The sequence below is a fragment of the Aquarana catesbeiana genome, linkage group LG13, assembly GCF_042186555.1.
Source record: "Aquarana catesbeiana isolate 2022-GZ linkage group LG13, ASM4218655v1, whole genome shotgun sequence".
NCBI lineage: Eukaryota > Metazoa > Chordata > Amphibia > Anura > Ranidae > Aquarana > Aquarana catesbeiana.
In genome coordinates, this window is record NC_133336.1 from 73379636 (window position 1) to 73402995 (window position 23360).

Below are 23360 nucleotides of genomic sequence, written 5' to 3' on the forward strand. Positions count from 1 at the left end.
AGGACGTATATCAGCGGTCTGCGGTTCAGAAGTGGTTAAATAAATTTGATTTAGTGCAAGAGCCTGTTTTGATCTTCTATCATTTGAATGAATTGTTCAAGTGCGTGTTCCTATAACCTATTTTGCCTAAATATCGAGTTGTACAGAGATTGGCCCGTCAGATTGCATAGTGCATGACCACCATCATAAGTGCCAAATTTGGAATGTAGATGTGCCATGACCCACTTGTATTTTCCATTCGATATTTCTTGGGCATTATACAAGGCACATGAGAAACCATCTTTTTTTTTCATGACATGCTAGAGTGATCAGGAATCTTTAAACTACGGCTCTCCAGCTGTTGCGGAACTACACATTCCACAAGGTATTGTAAAACACTGACATGAGTAGGCATGATGGGAATTGTAGTTCCTGAACAACTGGAGGGCTGTAGTTTGAAGACTCCTGTGCTAGATCTTTATTATGCCTTCAGAATTGGGATTGTGGCATCTACCCAACTTCTCTCTGCTGGTAGACACAAGAAGTTATAGAACACACACACACACACACACACACACACACACACACACACACACAAGCAGGAAGCAATGTACATTGGCCCATGGTTTCATATCCCAAAACATTTTGGGTTTATTCTTAACTGTGGAGTTGCTGCTGAAAACTGTGCATCTGGATTCCATCATTGAGCCGTGGGATGGCTCATAAGCGTGTTTAGACTCAGTCTCACAGCTGAGTTGCACGCTCTGAGGTGAGCGGCTGTCCCCGGGGGGGTCACTGGATGGCACTTGAGCATGGAACTCTGAGCACTAAGCACGAAGATTATTGCACGCATGTTGGATTTTTTATGAACTGTTTTTATGGACTTTATGTGCATTTCTTTCATATATTGGACTTGATATTCACATCTTGGATTTGATATTCACACTCATTGTGTGGCACTTGGCACTTTGTTGTATTTTGCACTTATCACTGTGATATATATATATATATATATATTTCATTTTTTTACACGCTAAATTTCAGACTATATAAATGATTTTTTTCATCCATTTATATATACAGGTAGTAGTTCAGTAATCGCTACTCTCATTCTAATGGTATACATCTAGTATATTATTTACACATTGCACTTTAAAATCACTTGTTTTTTTTATATATATATATCCTTTGGGCCTTGCTGTGGCTGGATAAGCTGCTTATGTGGTATTTTTAGTATACCTCATATGCATTAATAATCTCCAGATTGATATTTTCACCTTAGCGCAGCGTAACTTTTGTATACATTGTATTGCACGGCATATGAAACGTTCTGCGCGGGCAGCTAGGTGATTTCCACATTTGAGGCAATATACCATTTTGGCTCGCAAAATCTCCTTTTATCTACCTAATGTACATTGGCCCAGAAGTGAATCTGTACACAAGAAGTAGGTGTGTGTTTTGATGCCAAATCCTCCCCTCCCCCTTCACTGATCATGTGACAGCATACAGGCAATACGATTGACTGCTAGACCCAAGCACGTCACATGGTCCACCATAACTGGAAATACAGGGTATTGTCACCAGCTGTGACAGAGGTGGTGAGGTGAGTAAAGGTGCTTTAGCAGAAGACGCAGTCACTCTGTCCTGCACCTGGCATTCTCTACACACACCCCCTCCCCCCCAAATCTTCAATAATCCCCTACATTAAGTATAGTGCCAGGCTGGGTGTATGATGGGTGCTCTGTTTTGGTTGGATGCTGGGTGTAGGTTGATGGCTGCCATGTAGCTAGGTTAGTACTGTTTCCAGTGTGGAGATTATGCTTCCCCTCTCTCCTCTCACAATGAGCCTTACGTGGCTCCGGGTGTCGGTCGGTGGGTGGTGATGGGAGAGTCACCGGCCATCCCACCCTACAACACTGCAAGCTCAGCCCTGACCAACCGGCACAGACCAGAGGACACCCAGATCTGTACTACATAGGGGACCCTACACGTGACTAATCACCTCAGCCAGCCCCGCTTACCCGTGAGCCTGATAAAGCTGGTGATACTGTCTGGCAGTTTCTTCAGATAGGTGGGTAGCTGCACCTTTATGACTTGTGATCTCCTGACACACCCCCCCCCCCCCCCCCCCCCCCAATGTGTGGCACCCAGGGCGGACCCCTCCTCCCCCGTTGGTACGCCACTACTTCTCCATAAGGGAGGCCCATCACCTAAGGACATTAGCAAAAAAAACAAAGCTGTCACAGAGTAAGGTAGGGTTATAGGAGTACATCCAAAAGCTTTGCCGGTGTCCAGTTGCCTAAAGATAGCAGCCTATCATCCAGAGTCGCTGCATATTCAGCCTGTGTCCTGTACTCCAAGATATGGAATGTATAGGCAAGTCAAAATTCCTCTTTCCAGGTATTTCAAAGCACTAGATGATTAAGATACTCAGTTTTTGCTGTTTGTATTACTACAGACTTTTACCAGTTGGTGCCCTTATGGATTATATTGGCATATGTGACTACCCTAACCATAATGAGTAGTATGTAGCGACCTACAGAGTTACTAGATTATTGATCGGTTACAATTTGTTTTCTGTTTCAGTACATGGAACGATTCACAGCTACTCGGAAGAAGTTCGTGTGATGGAACGCCACATGCTAGACAGTTTGTACCAAGCTAGTATGAAGTCACTCCTACCCTATGTTCGGAGGGCCAGAGGTGGATAACCAAGCCTGCTTCTGGCACTCACTGCTTTTATATCTCCTAGAGCAGACACATGCTACAGCAAGCCTGGAGAGCTGGGGGTGTTACGAGGTCAAGATTGGACTGTAATTGTTGGAAGACACACTGGTTTCAGTAATACATCCAAAGAACTCTTGTTTTATTTGTTGCAGATATAAAATTTGACCAATTTTTAATTTAGCTACCATTATCCAGCTTTGATAACCGTACTAGTTCATTAATCTTTATACATTTGCTTACAAATCAAAATATGTAAATCACAGGTTGAAATGAGTGTCCTGAAAATGAAATATTATATTGACTTGGACTGGATTAGGCTATGCACAAGTAAGAGTGGTTAGATATTTGGAAGTGTGATTATTGGAATAAAATAAACCTGTGTGAAGGCTGCCACTGTTGACATTTCTTCCTGAAAGTACTAGTTCTAGAGTTTTCATTCCAGTCTAATGGTTTTCAGAACTATGTAATTTAAGCAGAGCGCCAGTGTCCTTGCCAGTTATCTCCAAAAAAAAAAAAAAAAGCACTCCTGTGATTCTCTTGATTTGCACAATATAAAAAGGATACTGTTATAAGTGAATTTCTTCTTCTTGCTTACAAATATGTTTATCACAGGATCCCCGCAGACAGGCAGTGGTTATTAGTGTGGGCATCTGAAGCCCGCTCCTACTTGCTTCCGGGATTCCGTTCAGCTGGCTACCCAGCATGCACATTCCGATCTCGCGGCTGCGTAGTAGGGACACAGCGCAGTTCACTGTGTTGTTTACAGGTTGCCATAACAATGAAGGGCGTTGGCAGAGGTTCCCGCCCCATTGCTATGGCATCCTGTCAATCAAGGCAGAACCTGGAAGGGGAAGTCAAGTGCAGTTCAAAAGACTCCTGGGATAGATGACACAAATATCCAAGGAGTGATTTTTTTATTTAGTTTTTAAACATACATACATACAGACATACAACTGGCCAGAGATCATGGACATCAATCACCGGCCACAATACACCTACCCGTGTACATTTACAAGAAAAAGAAACATAGGGAGGACAAAGAACAAAAAAACAGTAACAAAGTTAAATCGGCAAAGCAACATAACTTTTTTCCTAGACAGATACAATCATTGCCTAAACCCCCAGCCGGAGGTAGGCACATGTTAACACACTGCCAGCCCTATATGGCAGTCCGGATACTGCTAGTATTATGGTCTCTCCCTCCCCCCCAAATAGTGAAAAAAAAAGGGCTGGTAAGGAGAAAACTTTTCCCTACCCCAGAGTGATTATGACACCAATTACTGGTTAACTAATAGCCGTCCAATACTTAAGTTGTATACACCTCCCTTCTTTTTATAATCCAAGGATCAGTAGCTATAACGTTCCTGAAATTAGTCAGAGACTGTGCCCATAGAAGCCACCCAACCTCCCCAGACCTTGTAAAATTTAGTTAGTGCCCCTCTGCTCAAATAGGTGGCTTTGTAAAAGGGTACCGCCTTGTTGACCCGTACCTTCCAGGACTCCAAGGTTGGAGTCAATGAGCTCTTCCATGAAAGGATAATCCACTTTTTTAGCATAGAATAGCAGTAGGGTAAGGAGAGTCCTTACTACCCTGGTAGTAGTTAAAGGTTCCACCAGATGCAATAGAGGTGTCTCAATGGACATGGGGATTGAAATAGAAGTGACCGACCTAATACATTGTGCAACAGCTTGCCAGTAAGGTTTGACCTGTGGACAGTCCCAAAATATATGCATGAAATTTGCCAGTGGTGCTGAGCACCTCCAGCATACAGACTTTTGGTTCCCAAACATTTTAGCAAGTCTAGCTGGTGTGAGATAAATCCTATGCAGGAATTTATAATGGACTAGTCCAGTGGTCATCAACCTTGTCCTCAGGGCCCACTAACAGGTCAGGTTTTATGTATTACCTTGGGGAGATGCAGACTAGAATACTGCAATCAGCACTGAGCAGCAAATGATGTCACCTGTGATGTATTTGTATTTCAGTTATTTTGCAAACCTGGCCTGTTAGTGGGCCCTGAGGACAGGTTTGATGACCACTGGATTAGTCTGGTGAAAACCAGATACTGAAATGCAGTTCCCCACATATCATCACAGTCCAACCCCGGGGCTACAGCCTAACAAGCCCGTCTGCATGGCTCCAGTAATTTGGTCATCTCCTGGAAGAGGTCCTTATATAGGCTGGAGATCGGTTTAGATAAAGACTCACTGCATGTTAGTAATTCTAGGACGCTGGGCTCCAAGTCAAGAGGCTCTCCCAAATTGGGAGCAAAAAGCATGTCTCAATTGAATGAATATCTAAAAAAAAAAAAAAATGTGAGTTGGGTAGGTCATAACGTAGTTTCAAGTCATTTAATGTCATTAGGGGGTACCGTTCGCTACACTGTGTTGTAAAGTCCTAACTCCGTATTTAGTCCAGACTACCGGGTCTGGGAAATCAAAAAATTGTGATAAATTGGGATTTCCCATAGGGGGAGATTTGGGGGAAAGCTTACATTGTCTAGGTGGCCTCAGTCCCTGAGTCATAGACCATGCCCTTATCACTCAGCACATGGAGGGAGTTAGGGGATAAGGAGCCCTCAGACCCCTGTAGAAAAGGTGAGACAGTGCCTCATATGAGCTCATACATGCAGCCTAGAGGCATCATCCGGAGGGGTAGTCAACCAACGGTGTGCCACCATCAATTGACCAGCTAGGAAGTATTTGTGGAAGTTAGGTACCCGCTGCCCCCCTCCCCCCATGGCTGTTGAAGGTTGTCTAATTTAAGGCGGGGGACACCTCTCTGCCACAAGAAGGAGGAAATCATACTCTGACTTAAAAATAGACTTTGGAATCCACACTGAAGAGTTCCTGAGGGCGTATAGTAATAATCAAGGTAGAATCTTCATTTTAATCAGGTTTATCATCCCAATGAGAGACAAGGGGAGATTTTTCCAGGTGTGAAATTTCTTAGATATAATGGCAAGCAACAGGGAGACATTTAGGCTAATGAAATCCATCACTGAGTTTGTAATTTGAAGTCCCAGGTACTTAATTCACGTTACCCGTTGTTGGGGTCCGCCTGTCTAGGTACTGTAAGGGAAGTATTTTGGACTTAGTCCAGTTGACCTTGAGACCAGAGACCACAGTAAATCATCCTAGTAGTGATAGCGCAGCTTGTAAAGAGGGCCCAGTATCCCTAATGAACAGAACTAGGTCATCTGCATAGAGAGCTGTAGTTTCAGTAAGGGTACTCACCCCAATCCCCCAGATTTGGGGGGAGGAGTGCAGTGCAATTGCCAGGGGTTCCATAACCAATGCAAATAAACCTAGTGAGAGGGAGCACCCCCTGTTTGGTGACACTGGAAAGGTGCCCGACCCCCCGCAATTAAAACAGAGGGCTGCTACCAAATTATCATATAGCAATGATATGCATTTGAGGAATATAGGACCAAACCCCATGCATTGGGGATATATGACTCATGTATTGCAATCAATGGAATCAAAGGCCTTTTCCAGGTCAAAAACACCAGAGCGCCACGCCCCGATGACGTCTCCTCATCTATCTATACACCCTCCGGAAATTAATATCGGTAGCTTTTTTAGTCATGAACCCGGTCTAGTCAGGTGATACAAAGTGGTGCACAATATTCATCAACCTATTGGCTACAATTTTGGTAAGTATTTTAAGATCCATATTTAACAGTGCTATGTGTCTATAGGAGGCGCAAAAGAGAGGGTCCTTGTCAGGTTTGAGGAGTAACACCACATGGGCTTCATAAAAGGAGGTGGGTAGGATCCCTGTTTCAAAACATTTCCCATAGATTTGCAGAAGTCTGGGAGATAAAAGATCTAAATATTGTTTGTATCACTCTGTGAGGATTCTGTCAGGGCCTGTCGCTTTAACATTAGGGAATGAGGCAATAGCAATCGCCAATTCTTTATCAGTGAAGGGTGCCTCAAGGCTCTCCGCCACCTCCTCGGGCAACTCCGGTATCTGAAGGGGGTCCAGTAGGTCTGTCAGAACCGAACCCGACGGTCGTACTTTGGGATAGCAGAGTAAAGTTCTGAATAGTAAGAAACAAAAGCCTGCATGATACTTTCTCTATCCCCCATAAGGGTACCCTCCGACGTATAGATGCAGGGGATCACTGTATGTGCCCGAGCATCAGCAGTCAGTTAGGCCAACAGTTTTCCATTCTTGTCGCCCCTCAACTCTGTGTTTAAAGGTGCATTGTGTAAGGTTTTGAAAATGAACCAATAAGGCTCGTCTGGCCAATTGCAGCTCGGTTAGGGAGGGAGCATCGGCATGGGTCTTTGCACATTGTAATTCATGGGCCTGAAGCACCTCTGATTTTGAATTTTTATCAGCTCTGGCAGCTTTGATGGCTGATAAATATATCCCCCGAGTTGATGCCTTGAACGCATCCCAGATTACGGGCCTGTCTGCCGATCCCTCATTGATATCCCAATATTCCTTCATATGTGGAGAGACCTGTGCCTCAACCAAGGATTCAGTCACCCATCCCAGGTGCAGCCTCCAGATCCCACGACTGCCAACCGCGGTGAGGCTGAGCATTACCTGCAAGAGGGTATGATCCGAGAGCCCCCCAGCCAGATAACAGGCCCCCGCAATCTGGGGCAATAGAGCTGGGTTAGCAAAAGCCAAATCGATACGGGAGGAGGTACTGACTTGGGAAAGAGAGGAGTAACCTCTCTTGCCATGATGTTTCAACCGCCACACCTCCTCCAGGGCCGCACAGTGCCCAAGCTCCATTCTCTGCACCTGGCTCAGGTTCGAGGTGTCCAGTGCATAATCTAGGATGTTAAAATCCCCAGCCACAAGCAATTTCAGTGGGCCAAAAGTGGCAACCTTTTCCAGGACCTGATCTAGCACCTCTTTTTTGAAAGGGGATGGGACATATATTTCTTATCATACATCACAGGACACAGAGTCATAGTAGTTACTATGTGGGTTATAGGCCACCTTCAGGTGATGGACACTGGCACGCCCTAAGATAAAAAAAAAAAAAAGTGCACTACTGGGAGTATCTCAGTTTTTTCGCCAGTGTCTAAGGTGTTGGTCACGAGTAAAGATGTGCTGTGCTGAGCTCCACTGTAGCAATCCTTGCTGGGATTAGCCATGCAGCCAGATCCAAAGTGTCTTTTAGGACGAATTGAATGGTACCCGTGTCCGAAGAAACAAGGTCTTGCCTGTAAACACTTCTCTTTTTAGAGAGCTGGACCCCGGGATCCAGTACTTTTGGTAGTAAGGCCATAAAGTTTTACTGGTGGTGGTGGTGCTATTACAGGTCCAGGATTGTGGGTTTCCTCGAGGATCCCCAGTTCTTGAAGGTTTAACAGAACACACCGTGAAGGGGTCTGTTGGTTTTACCATAGAAAACCCTGCAGCGGGAAAAGTGGAGTTTTTCTAAGAAATTTTTTAATTTTCTTATGAATGTCTCCTTTAAGTTAGTAAATGTTGTCATGCTTATGTGTCACCACTAGGGGGTGTATAGAGCACATACCTTCTCACATTTCCTCAGAGAGCTCACAATGTGCCCGGTGCAGCAGCTTCCATTTCCTCCAGCTCGCAGAAGACTTCCGGTAAGTCTGGGGGGGGGGGGGGTTCCTCCCCACCAGACGCCCCCCACCTGTACCATTTGCTAGCCCTCTTCAAGAGGAAGAAGCAGTAAAAAAAATAAAACAAAAAAACAAAACAAAAAAAAACAAAAAAAAAAAAAAAAAACTGCATGGCGCACTACTCGGCGGCTTCCAGGCTCTCCTCGCGATTTTATCCCCTCTGTAAGGTCCCATAGGATCAGAGGCCCGTGCTCACGTGGGGAAACTCTTTTTTGATGGGGGGGGGGCTTAGCGCAGCGCAGGAAAGAGTGTTTTTAAAAGCACTGGTGTTATTGCTGCAAGCTGCGGAGGGACACAAGAGTGTAGCGGGGCATAAAAGAGGTTGGTGACACAAGCATTCTTTTTGAACACATTTACTATTGCATCAGGCTGAGCATTAATAGCAGCGGCAGTGGCTAACTATTGCTCAAGCAGTGGATGCGATTTCTTCTGGTAGTACCTCTGCTTTGTGCATTGGCCTATATTCAGAGGGGGGGGGTTGAAACACCCCCAAAAAAGGAGCTAAAAAGGGTCTCCCTCAAGCTCTGGAAAGCCTACTCTTCAAATGGCATCCTTCCCTGATGGGGTGGCTGGTCAGAGTGAGCATCAGGGCCATGAAATGTTTGCAACTGTTTTCAACACTGTAGCCCCTGTTCATTTTACTCTTTTTTTCTCAGCCATGGTAGGTTTTTAAAAGAAGTTTAGGGACTTTAATCGCATCCCAGAGTGGTTAATCGCATCCCAGTGTGGTAAAGATGCAACAGGTTCTCTTCCATTTTCCTAAGACCCTCAGACTGAGAAACTAGGACAGGAGAAAAAGATTCCCTCAGGGGACTGTGGTGAGGCTGAGGACTCCTCTTCTGAGGTGTCAATTGCAGGAAAGTCAGCTTTCACAATCTGTAAGATTGATGGTACAATTTCTTGCTGAATGATCCGCTCCACATTTATGTACCCTTAACTGAGTGTTTGGGTTCGCTAAAGCCTCCTCAAGCTGTGCATGCTTTTTCCTGTCCATTCTTTGTTGGGAAAATTTTTTGGATCTGGAGGATCATCCAGATAAGCATTATTTTCCATTCTAAAAAGTTTTCACACTTTATCCTATGGTAGAGAAAATTCACTAAGCGGGGTATACCAGCAATTAACACTACTATATCCTTTGTGAGTAAGTTTGACTTGTCCGGCAGACATTACTCAAATACTTAGGGATCCAATGGATAAAAGGTTGGAATTCCTATTAAAAATAAAAACGTTTTTCTCTGGCAGGTTGAGTGTCTCAGTCTGCGCTGACAGTAATTGGTTAATCATTGAGAAACCAGTTATAACAGGTGTTTAAGGTTATCCTGCTCAGCAGGTCCAGGAGGCAGCTTTATGTTTGCAATAGTTGCAATGACAGATTGCGCCTTCGCTAAGCGTCATGCAGGAAGCTCCTGGCTAGTCTTCCCTTTTGCGGTAAGACAACTATCTGGGGATATTTTGGATATATCCAAAGAATTTCTAGCAAAAGAAAGATACACCCTTTTTGCCTTTTAAATGAAGGACTAATTGTGTTTATTATTTTAAAGTTCCTTCTTCTGTGCCAGGGGCATCAGCCTCCAGGCAGTCACGACGGCCTCCGCCGTCAGGTTCAAAGGGTAATCTTCAGGGTTAACCCCAGGAACAAAAGAGGTCTTGAGGGAGGAAGCCTACAGTATACTATAGCCTCCTTATGAGAAGGTGCCCCCACTTGCTCAATAGGGAGAATTCTTCTACAGCTCTCGGGAATCTGGCAAAAGGAATGTCAAGACGAATGGGGGACTTCCTCAATAGCTCCAACGTACAAACTGGAGTTCCAAGAGTTTCCGTCTTCTCGTTCTCTCAGATCAAACGTTCCTAAGGATCCAGAGAAAAAAGAAATCTCTCTTTCTCGCATTGGACCATCTTTTGGCAAAAAGTGTTCATGGTGGCCCCATATAAGAGCAGAGATTGGGATTTGGTTAAATCCAAATGGACATTCTAGATATGAAAAATCTTAAATTCAATTGCTGAATATAATCTCTCCTTTTTTGCATGAAGATGCATATCTCCATATGCCTATTTCCTCACTCACTAGTAATATTTTCTTTCAAAGTGGAAAATCTTTTTCAGTGTGTAACTCTGCTTTCCGATCTAGCTGCTACACCTCGAGTACAAGGTTCTGGCTCCTTTTCTAGCCAGATTGAGGGCCCAAGGTATAACGATTATGGTTTACCTAGTCCATCTGTTCTTGTTAGACCAGTCGGTAGCCCGCTTAGACCAAAAGTATGGTCACCACATTCGACTACCTGGAATATCTAGGTCGGATTCTCAACCTAGGAGGAAGTTTCTTTAACCACTTCAGCCCCGGAAGGATTTACCCCCTTCCTGACCAGAGCACTTTTTACAATTTGGCACTGCATCGCTTTAACTGCTAATTGCGAGTCATGCAATGCTGTACACAAACGAAATTTGCATCCTTTTCTTCTCACAAATAGAGCTTTCTTTTGATGGTATTTGATCACCTCTGCCGTTTTTATTTTTTGCGCTATAAACGAAAAAAGACCGAAAATTTTGAAAAAAAAAAATCCAATAAACTCAATTTTAGTCATACATTTAGGCCAAATTGTATTCGGCCACATGTCTTTGATAAAAACATAAAAACAGTAAAACAGTAAAAACATAAAAAAAAAACCACATACACCACATAGATGGTGATTATTCAATATGACATTAATCCAATACTACTATCCTATAAACATACCACCTATAAATACATCCAAACGATCAACCATACAACCCTAACATACAACCCATGCATAGCCTACCCCACAAACCAACCGACAAAAACAGGTAAGAAAGAAAAAGATAAGAAAAAAAAAAAAAAAAAAAAAAAGAAGGGGGGGGGGGGGGGGGGGGGGGTTGGGGGTGGATATAGCCACTTCTCTCCCTTCCACATACACCTATATCCTTAAGGGTTCCCAGCCTCCTATAACTCACGTAGTATTTCTGACGAGGCACTATACGCTACCCACCTATCCCAAGTAGCTATTGTCCGTTTAATCTGTTTATTAGATCCTTCCTCTATCACCTTTCTTTCTTCCAGGGTCCGCATCTCCGTCATCTCACACTCCCAACCCAACATGGAGGGTGCATCTACGCATTTCCATTTTCTGGCTATACAGATACGCGCAGCTGTTAGCAAATATTTTAATGGGCCTTTCTTTATACTTTTCAGTGATCCAGGTATCATAGATAATACTGCCATTTGTATATTTGGGTATAGTTCCTTCGCTGTCATAGCCCTGAAGATCTCAAAAATTTTCTGCCAGAATGGAAGGATTTTAGAGCAATAGTACCATATATGGGACATTGTACCTGGCCTTTCCGGACATCTCCAACATTCTTCTTTATTGATTGAGCTTATCCTATGAAGGTCCACTGGGCACATATACCATCTAGCTAGGATCTTATAATTTCTCTCTTGGTGCTTAGTAGACACGGAGAGTTTATGTGTAACTGCTATAGCTTTTTCCCATTCTTTCCTGGGGATCTCCATCCCTAGTTCCTCTTCCCATTTCTTAATATATGGTAACTCTAACTTCTGATCCTCCTCAATTAACATTTTATATACTTTCGATAGCACATGTGTCGGTCTATCCACATGAATAAGGATTTTTCTAACGCCATTAAGGGTTTAACTATTTCTGCTTCTTTTATAAGGGATGTAACATATCTTTGGAGTAGACCGTGCTGCATCCATTCTTTTCTATATTCCTCCCCCATGGTCTCTAACGGGAGCACCTTATTTCCCTCCAATGTTTCTATTATCCTCGTATCATCATGACTATACCATTTGAGGAATGACTTTACTCCAAATGAAAGTGGAAATTCTGGGTTGTCAAACAAAGGGGTCATGGGTCCTCTGAAAGTGGAAACTCATCCCGCTTTGATCAATGTGTCCCAAGCTTTCATTGTTGAAGCCACTAAAAAGGGTATATAACCATACGGTGAACTATACATTTTTTTTAATCCAAGGCAGGGATTTCAGCTTCACCCCTGTGATCTCTTCCTCCAGTCCCACCCACTGTTTATTGTTCCCATTCTGAAACCAATCTACCACTCTAGTAACCATTACCGCCCTAAGATATATTGCTATATCTGGGAGAGAAAGACCCCCGTTTGCTTTAGTCTTATTTAGTACTTTTCTACTAATTCTAGGCGTCTTGCCTGCCCAGATGAATTGCCCAATAACCCTGGATATTTTTTTCAAGATACTCGTTGCAGGGAACAAGGGGATCGTGTGTAGGATATACAATATTTCCGGAAGTATGTCCATTTTTATGACATTTACCCTGCCTAACCATTAAAAAGTACCTCTATTATATATCCGGAGTGTTTTCGTTATTTTTTGCAACAGCGGGACGTAATTATATTCTTCCAATTTCTTCAAATCCATAGGGATATAGGTACCGAGATATTAATAGCATTTTCCTGCCAACGGAAGGAAAAGTCCTTCTTAAGCAATTCTACCAAGTCTTTAGACATATTAATATTCATTGCCTCGGATTTATTATAGTTGACTTTGAAATTACTCAAGGTGCCAAAACGATTAAACTCCATTATCAGGTTTGGTAGTGTTATTAACGGGTTTGTAACATACAGCAAAATGTCGTCTGCATAGACAGACAGCTTGTACTCTATATCCCCCACTCTTACACCTTGTATATCTTTATTTGCCCTGATTGCATTTAATAAGTGTTCCATAATTAGTATATATAATATTGGAGACAGCCCTGTCTAGTTCCATTTGCTATAGCTATTTCCCCGGACAAGCTACTATTCGCCCGGATCTTGGCCGTTGGATGTTGGTACAAGGTCATTATCTTATCTATCATTGCAGACCCAAGCCCCCACTGTATAAGTGTCTCTTTAAGAAAGCTCCATCCCACCCTGTCCAACGCTTTTTCAGCATCTATTGCTAACAAACAGGATGGGATGGAGCCCCTCTGTACAAATTCCATCAATGTAAGCGTTTTCAGGGTATTATCCCTGGCCTCTCTTCCCTTAACGAATCCTACCTGGTCTAGGTGTATATAATCAGGTATTATAGGGGTAAGTCTATTGGCAATGATTTTTGAGTATATTCTAAGATCAAGGTTTGTTAAGGAAATCGGTCTGTAATTCCCGCACAGGGTATGATCCTTATCCGTTTTTGGTACAAGAGTGATATAAGCCTGCATACTTTGAGAGCAAAAAGGCACTCCTGTAGATACCGCGTTAAAGGCCTGTTTAATTATGGGCATAAGTTCCATTTTAAAAGTTTTATAAAACCGAGGGGTGAAGCCGTCCGGGCCTGGACTTTTCCCAGGTATTAGCGAGTCAATTACTGTTTGAATTTCTTCTCTAGAAAAGTCGCGCTCAAGCTGACTTGACTCCATGGATGTTAAAGTCGGGATTGCAGTTTCCTTTATATACTGTTGTATTTTTTGTTGGACCAATTCTGGGTTACTATCCGTCTTACAGTTAGGTATGTTATATAATTTCGTATAAAATGTTTGAAACTCTTTTAGAATCCCTTTTGGATCATAACTCACATCTCCGGCATCCGTCTTTATCTTGGCAATAGGTAATGTGCTGCTTCTGTTTTTTAGGGCCCTAGCCAATAGTTTACCTGGCTTATTGCCCTGTTGATAAAATAGGGCCCGACTTTTATCCCTAACATATAATGTCTTTTCATTCAGTAGTGTTTGCAATTCTGCTTTTAACTTTTATGTTACTATCATTAATGTTTCACGTGTTAGGTTTTGTTTATGTTGCGTTTCCGCGTTCTCTATTTCTTTAAATAATTGAGTTATTCTACAATTTTTCCGTTTTTCCAATCTAGCCCCATGTTTTATAAATAGACCTCGCAACACACATTTCAATGCTTCCCATTGTATAGGCAAGGACGTAATATCTCCGATATGATCATTAGCAAAGTCCATTATTGCTTTTCTTATTTCCATTGCACACCCCTCATCATAGAGTAAGTTGTCATTAAGACGCCAATTACCCCTACTGCTCTCCCCCAAAAGTAGATCTATTTTCAGAAACACGGGTGCATGATCGGACCATACTGAGTTACCTATCTCTGCAGCTAAGATATTGTTTATCCCTCTCTGATTTATTAAGAAGAAATCTATACGATGATATGATCCATGAACGTTAGAATAGAATGTATAATTCTTCTCTATTGGATGCAGGAGACGCCATATATCCACCAACTGACATTTAGTCAATAATTCTTTAAATTTCTTCTTATCTTTACTACTCTGAGCTGTCGTCGGTGTTGTGGTGTCAATCCCGCTATCCATAACAAAATTGAAATCCCCCCCGACTATTACTATACCTTCTGCTTTTCCCAGAAGTTGACTAATCAGTTGCAAACCTACTTTAATCTGATTTTGGTTAGGTAAATATAGGTTTATCAGGGTGTATTTTTTACCATATATAATAAGCTTAAGTAGTATTGCTCTACCATCCCTATTACGCCATTCTTCTAGGACTTGATAAGGAATTGTTCTATGAATTGCAATAGACACCCCCCTCGACTTAGAGTACCCATAGGAATCATGGAACCATGTGGTGTAGTATTTATTTCGTAGATTAGGAATATGGTCCGTCCGAAAATGCGTCTCCTGAAAAAAGATAACCCCAACCTTCTGCTTGTGAAGAGAATATAAAACCTGTGATCTTTTCGAAGCCGAATTAAGACCCCTAATATTGTAGGAACATATATTCATCGCTATTCACAACTTCGGGAGAAAGGGGCAAAAAAACAAAAAAAAAAAAAAAAACAAAAGAGAAAAAATCTATGTAACCCACTCGCACCCTCACACGCACACACCGATTCGTACCTTAATGACTATAGACAGTCTATCTTACTTTAATGTAAGTTCCCTAAACTAGGGGGAACGGAGCCTGACTTCCAATTACCGCCACCCAGTCGGTGGCATCACGCTGATTTTTAAATATAATTAAAAAAAAAAATTTTTTATTTCATTACATTACCCAACACCATGCTGGCCATTGGGATCAAGGGGGGAGACATCCTTTCATAGGGGATAGCAGCCTCTCCAAATCATATCTATATCACTCAACATCAATCCTGAGAGTATACATACAGTATCAATACCATAAATAATCCACAAACAAAAAAAAACAAAAAAAAAAAAAGGGGGGAAACCCCAAACCCAACGCACTCCCCCTATCACATCTCGACATCATTTAATCCATGTATAACCACATGCATAGAATATCGATAGAATACATGCTCAGAACCTGTAGAAACTATAAAAATTATGACAAAAACACTGCATGACCCAAAATCAGAATCCTGATATGTGTTAATATATGATATACCCAGGTCCTGGGGGAAACCCCCCCCCCCCCCCTCCACACCCAAACAATCCCCCTAACGCACACATATAAAACCCCATGACCCACCCATCCCCCTAAGTACCTATGAACAGTGAGTACTACAGTATTATCATTATACGTATAATAACTAAAAAGAGTGTATCAATACCTAACCACATCCCACGCACACTCCCATATAAGGTTAATATCAACTATCAATAAAATATATAGTGTACAAAATTTATGCAGGACACTATGTTTACCACCCATATGTGATTAAAAAAAAAAAACAAAAAAACAACCCTCCCCCCTATCGCACACCTATAAAACCCCATAACCCCTCATCCCCCTATGTACCTGCAAGCAGTGATTACTACAATATTTGTCATTATGCAAATAATAATTACAACTTATATAAAGTGTGTATCAATGCCTAACCAAATCTCACGCTCCACTCCCATATAATGTTAATATCGACTATCGATAAAATATATAGTGTTCAAAATTTGTGCAGGACTCTATGTTTACCACACATAAAAAAAAAAAAAACAACCCCCCCCCCCCCCCAGCACATGATGTTAGAGACTCTCTACCCCCTACCCCCCCCCCCCCACAACATCTCAGCATGATTATCTAAGCATTTTTATATATGAAATAGGCCAGTCCGGTAGTTCTATTACTGGCAAATTGAGGATTGATACAAACTGTGGTAGGTCCTCAAGACCCCTAAAAGTTGCAATATGTCCTTCTTTCTGTGCCTGTAATTGGAATGGGAATTTCCATCTATACTGGAGATTACTCTTCCTTAACTGTTCCACTAGAGGTTTTAACGCCCTTCTACGGTCTAGTGTAAATTTGGACAAGTCTTGAAAAAATTGTATTGCGGCACCCTCATGTAGGATAGAATTCTTCAGACGTGCAGCATACATAAGCCTGTCTTTTATATGAGCATAGTGCATCTTGCATATAACATCTTGTGGCATGCTAGGATCCAGTCTTCTTATTCCTGTTGTTCTATGGGTGGGCTCGATCGATTATCAGATCCTTTGCTTCTATCCCCGGAATTAATTCTTGGAATATCTTTTGCAGAGTATTTATTAACTCTTTGGCCCCAACATCCTCTTTTAATCCTCTTATTCTAATGTTGGATCTCCTGCTTCTATTTTCTTGCTCATCAATATTGTTAATTAGCTGATGAATTTGTTTTCCTTGTTTTTGCATATTTTCCTTTAACTTCCTTGTTTCCTGCTCAATTTTCAAGACTTTAGTGTCTAGTGCGACTGTTTTTTCTTGTGTGTTTTTAATAGACTCCTTAAGCTCAAGTAACTCCATTTTGTATGAATTCTCCAATCTAAACACATATTGGTCCATATCTTCCCTGGTTGGCAGGGATTGGATATATTTCCTCATATCCCAATTCTCTTTTTCCAATTCTTTTGGATCACTACCCGAACCTGTGGTTTCTAATAGTGAGCTACTTCTGGGGTGTTGTGATTGCATTTCTCCTGATGATCTAGATGCCCCCGAAATTTCCGCTATATTTGAAATATCTTGTGGCGTTTGTACGGCTTGTATTGCTCGGGGAGATTGTAGCTGTAATTGTTGAAATATCTCCTTAATATCTGCCGTTTGTATAGTTTGTGTCCCAGTGCGGTTTTTACTTTTACCCTCCTCTTTATCTTTCTTATTTTTCTGGGGTTGTGGTGTTTTATTTCCCTTTTTGGGCGCTATATTTTACCGATATTTACCAACCACCTCCCTGCTCTAGTCTCTCTAGCCCTTTTCTTTGTGAAAACTTATAGTCCAGAGGTTGAAATCCCTCATCTGGCCTTTAATATATACTATGAGGGAGTGATACCGTATGTGACCTCTTATTTAAAATTTTGCTTTTCCTTTCTCATGTCCCTTTCTCCCTCTCTACTCCCTCCAGTCAGTTTCGGGATTTTAATGTTCCTTGTGCTTAAATATCTTCCTTTGAACAGTAATTGAGCTCTCCTCCCACAAGCCACACAATCAAATCCACAGGTCGGCTAATATATTATTTCAGGCAAAGTAACCATTTGTTAATAACAGTCTTTGGAATATAGGGGTTACCAAAATCTTTCTATGTGTTATCTTGCAGATATCTTATATGTCCATACAAATCCAGTCACTGGCACATTTATTTATCTTACCAGCTCCGTATAGTGATAGCCTTGCCTGGTAAGATTTTCCTCATAACGTAGCACAGTGTGGGGATCTCCTAGGCTCCTGATCTCTGCCGGCTTGATCCTCAAGACCTTCCCGCGCCGCGCGCTCCCGCCATCGAGCCGTCCCCGCCGAATCTGCCGTCTGCATGTGCAGACCCGCCAGGCACCCGTATGACTGTGCGCCCTCGTGGTTCGGTCTCCGGTCTCTCAGCCGGCACCCCACAGGTAGAGCTTTTCTCCGGTCTTCCCCGGTTATGTTGTTTGTGCCCGTCTTTTGTGAGCCAGGCTGCGGATGTATGTCAGCTCCCCGCAGCTTGCCGCCTTACAGCGTATCTGGCCTCTGGAGCATGTCAGCGTGCCTGCCACTCTAGCTTACTGAGCGGCCATCTTGGGTATCAGCTCCTCCCCCCGGAATATTTTATATTTTGACACAAGTTGCGGGAAAGTGACTTTTTTTTTTTTTTGCACAAAGTTGTCATTAAATGATATATTGCTCACACAGGCCATGGGCATATGTGGAATTGCACCCCAAAATACATTTAGCTGCTTCTCCTGAGTATGGGGATACCACATGTGTGGGACTTTTTGGGAGCCTAGCCGCGTACAGGGCCCCGAAAACCGCCTTCAGGATTTCTAAGGGTGTAAATTTTTTATTTCACTCCTCACTGCCTATCACAGTTTCTGAGGCCATGGAATGCCCAGGTGGCACAACCCCCCCCCCCAAATGACCCCATTTTGGAAAGTAGACACCCCAAGCTATTTGCTGAGAGGCATGGTGAGTATTTTGCAGCTCTCATTTGTTTTTGAAAATGAAGAAAGACAAGAAAAAACATTTTTTTTTTCTTTTTTCAATTTTCAAAACTTTGTGACAAAAAGTGAGGTCTGCAAAATACTCACTATACCTCTCAGCAAATAGCTTGGGGTGTCTACTTTCCAAAATAGGGTCATTTTGGGGGGGTTTGTGCCACCTGGGCATTCCATGGCCTCCGAAACGGATAGGCAGCGAAGAGTGAAATCAAAAATTTACGCCCTTAGAAAGCCTGAAGGCGGTGCTTGGTTTTCGGGGTCCCGTACGCGGCTAGGCTCCCAAAAAGTCTCACACATGTGGTATCTCCGTACTCAGGAGAAGCAACAGAATGTATTTTGGGGTGTAATTTCACATATTCCCATGGCATGTTTGAGCAATATATCATTTAGTGACAACTTTGTGCAAAAAAAAAAAAAATTGTCTCTTTCCCGCAACTTGTGTCACAATATAAAATATTCCATGGACTCGACATGCCTCTCAGCAAATAGCTTGGGGTGTCTACTTTCCAAAATGGGGTCATTTGGGGGAGTTTTGAACTGTCCTGGCATTTTATGCACAACATTTAGAAGCTTATGGCACACATCACCCACTCTTCTAACCACTTGAAGACAAAGCCCTTTCTGACACTTTTTGTTTACATGAAAAAATTATTTTTTTTTTTGCAAGAAAATTACTTTGAACCCCCAAACATTATATATTTTTTTTAAAGCAAATGCCCTACAGATTAAAATGGTGGGTGTTTCATTTTTTTTTTTTTCACACAGTATTTGCGCAGCGATTTTTCAAACGCATTTTTTGGGGAAAAAACACACTTTTTAAAAATTTTAATGCACTAAAACACACTATATTGCCCAAATGTTTGATGAAATAAAAAAGATGATCTTAGGCCGAGTACATGGATACCAAACATGACATGCTTTAAAATTGCGCACAAACGTGCAGTGGCAACAAAATAAATACATTTTTAAAAGACTTTAAAAGCCTTTACAGGTTACCACTTTAGATTTACAGAGGAGGTCTACTGCTAAAATTACTGCCCTCGATCTGACCTTTGCGGTGATACCTCACATGCATGGTGCAATTGCTGTTTACATTTGACGCCAGACCGACACTTGCGTTCGCCTTAGCGTGAGAGCAGGGGGGGACAGGGGTGCTTTTTTTTTTTTTTTCTTATTTTTTGCTTTTTTATCTTATTTTTAAACTGTTCCTTTCATTTTTTTTTTTTTATCATTTTTATTGTTATCTCAGGGAATGTAAATATCCCCTATCATAGCAATAGGTAGTGACAGGTACTCTTTTTTGAAAAAATTGGGGTCTATTAGACCCTAAATCTCTCCTCTGCCCTCAAAGCATCTGACCACACCAAGATCGGTGTGATAAAATGCTTTCCCAATTTCTCAATGGCGCGGTTTACATCCGGCAAATCTAAGTCATGAAATGCTCGTAGCTTCCGGTTTCTTAGGCCATAGAGAGGTTTGGAGCCACTCTGGTCTCTGATCAGCTCTATGGTCAGCTGGCTGAATCACCGGCTGCATTCTCAGGTTCCCTGTTGAGACAGGGGAGCCAGAGGAAAACACGGAAGACTGTGGGGGGGCATTCCCTCCCACTGCTTGTAAAAGCAGTCTAGAGGCTAATTAGCCGCTAGGATTGCTTTTACATGAAAGCCGACCGCTGGCTGAAAAGAATGATACCAAGATGATACCTAAACCTGCAGGCATCATTCTGGTATAACCACTCAAAGTCGTGAATGGCCTACCTGAAGACAAAAAAATGGTTAGCAATAAAACACAGTAAACGGTAAAGTATAAAAAATTGCATACCTGAAAAGCAAACATGATAAAACATAATAAAACATTGCAGAATAGAATACAGTAAAAAAGAGCAGAACAATAGAGAGAGAATAGAGAGAGAGAATAAAACGGCAACTATTTTTTTATATTTTTTTTTTGTTTTTTATTTTTACACTTTTGTTTGTAACAAACTTTTATAACTGTAACCAGTTCCAGGTTTGGGTCTCTCAAAATGCAATGGCATCTTGGGAGACCCTGTGAAAGTGCGCCTAGTTTGTGCAATACTGTACCCTACGCTAATACTCAACTAGTGAATGGTAGCGTTCAAAACATTCACCAATGCAAAGACCAGGATTGTCAGGACAGGAGGGAAAATAATAGCGGGTGTCATGTCTATATCCGCGCTTGCTGCAGACACAACATCTTTTTTGGGGGGGGGGGGGGTTCGTTGGGTAGGGGTACTCGGGAGGACAAAGAAAATGCCTCTCATGCAGCCGACTGCATTTGGTTGAGGATGTGAATGGGGGAAGTACGGGCGCTGCAGAAGTGGTGGGTTCCCAATTAGGATTGGCGAATGCAGCAGGAAGGGCATTATGGGCACGACGGGCCTGTGTTGGTCTTCTTCTTGGTGGCAGCGGGACACTACTTGTGCTTGCCACCATACCAACTTGAACTGCACTTATGGGACACGCCACGTCACCAAGTGTTACTGCAGTGCTGGTTTGACTTTGACCGGGGTGTACTAGGCCGCTGGTGCTTGCCAGTTCACCAAAACGCTACAAAAAAAACTGTTAGCGATCGCAGGGATCAGGCCTGACTCTGCGAACGCTGCAGTTATGTGTTTAATGTTTTGTAACAGTCAGTGATTGATCAATACTGCACTTGGCTGGGCTTGGCCGGGCGGAGGGGCAAAACGCAGGTGCTAGCAGGTATCTGGGCTGATCCCGCTAACACTGCGTTTTTGGGAACCCTAAACTGCTGGGGACGCTAGTATAGATCTGATTGGATCAGATATTGATCCGTTCAGATACTATACCACTAAGGGAGGCGTATGGTGCGTGCGTGGGTGTTAGCGGTACTGGCGCTAACCTGACGCTGTCTGGGGCAACGCATATCACCGCCAGGCGATCAGGGGGCTAAACCTTTATTAGGTAATAAACGGCGGGTGCCCTGACACTATAAAAAAATAAACAAACTAACCAGCGTCACCCGTAACAGTTATACGGTGATCACTGGTGAAAGGGTTAACTAGAGGGCAATCAAGGGGTTAAAACATTTATTAGGTATATGGGAGTCCCTGACGCTATAAAACGCTGACGGCGAACTTAAATATTTACCTCCCTAACTAGCGTCACCAGTGACACTAATACAGCGATCAGAAAAATGATCGCTTACTGACACTGGCGACGGGGGGTGATCAAGGGGTTAAAACTTTATTAGGGGGTGTTAGGGAGGTACCCTAGACCTAAAGGGGGCTAATACTAACTGCCCTACCACACTGTCACAAACTGACACCAATGCAGTAATCAGAAAATAAAACAAAAAAAAAAAAACTGCTTGGTGTCAGTGTGACGGGGGGGGGGGAGATCAGGGGGGATCGGGGGTGTATTGTGTGCCTGGCATGTTCTACTGTGTGTGTTGTGCACTCACATTGCAGTCTTCTCTCCTCAGGAACGGAAAATCTCTCCTCAGGAACGGAAAATACCGAGCCGAGGAGAGATGATATCATTTCCTCTGCCTCTGTGTACTATACAGAGGCAGGGGAATGATCTTATTGGCTGGGAGCGATTGCGATGGGGGGGCCCACAAATGGAGGCCCCCCCCTCATCTCTGAACGCTCCCAGTCAGAAGCCGACCGCCTCGGGCACCGGGGGGGGGTCCCCGATCAGACCCCCCGCCCGCGGGAGGCAGATCACGTACAGGTACGTGATTCTGCCTGCCCGTGCCATTCTGCCGACGTACATCGGCGTGAGTCGGTCGGCAAGTGGTTAAAACATGAAGAAAATACTTGGGTCTGATCATAGGTACACCCAGAAAAAGGTATTCGTACCACAGGCTAAGATCAGTGCCATAAAAGTCTGATCTAGGTGGTCGAAGCAAGATGTTTTTTCAACTTTGCGTGAGGTTGTCGGGAAAGATGGTGGCTTCATTCAAGGCTACTCTTTATGCTCAGTCTCATTCTAGACTGCTGCAAAGCAGTATCCTATCGGCTTGAAACAGAGAATTCAAGCTCTATATTCCCAATGTGTGACCCCAAAGCCTACAGCCACATCACCCTGATAGCGCCCGATTTCATCCAATTTTGGAGGCTAAGCAGGATCGGGCATGGTTAGTACCCGGATTAAAGATCACCTGGAAATACCAGGTGCTGTAGGCTGAGTGCGCCGGAGCCTCAGTTTATGGTTAACATCCAAAAATCTGCGAAGGGGAAAATCCTTCTTTCAGTTACCTGGGAAATAGTATCAACATATTCCAACCTTTTTTTGTTTAGGTTATGGGACAGTCCTGAAAGAGGCATCTGTCCAGGAGAAGTGGCCTAGATCAGAAATGGCCTTGCCCATTAACATTTTAAAAATTCAGGCAGAACACTTGGTTCTGAGGCCTGAAAGTTCAGTTTAAGGTATTGTCCTGCTAGGAGTCAATCCGTTTATGCCACAGCAATGGCCTATATTAATCACCAAGGGGGCACAAGCAGTTGTGCGGCCCAGAGAAAAGGTGAATCTTATCCTATCTTGGGAAGAAAACAATGTACTTTGCCTATCAGCTTTTTTCATTCTAGGAATAGAAAATTAGCAGGCGGACTACTTGAGTCGCCAGCAGTTTTTCCTGGTAGAATGGTTCCTTCACCCCGATATCTCCCTGTCAATATATCAA

General features: G+C 42.9%; 1 protein-coding gene and 1 pseudogene across 1 annotated transcript in view; both read left to right on the forward strand.

Moving 5' to 3' along the window:
- The window catches only part of LRRC57 (leucine rich repeat containing 57), a 73525-nt gene extending 70429 nt beyond the window's left edge, over nucleotides 1-3096 (forward strand). The window contains exon 6 of the mRNA XM_073609760.1: nucleotides 2566-3096. Within this exon, the coding sequence (XP_073465861.1) occupies nucleotides 2566-2607 (42 nt within the window). The 3' untranslated portion in view covers nucleotides 2608-3096. The remainder of the gene's footprint in view (nucleotides 1-2565) is intronic.
- Nucleotides 3097-22744: 19648 nt separating this feature from the next.
- On the forward strand, nucleotides 22745-22863 carry LOC141120704 (5S ribosomal RNA; annotated as a pseudogene).
- The last annotated feature ends 497 nt before the right edge of the window (nucleotides 22864-23360 follow it).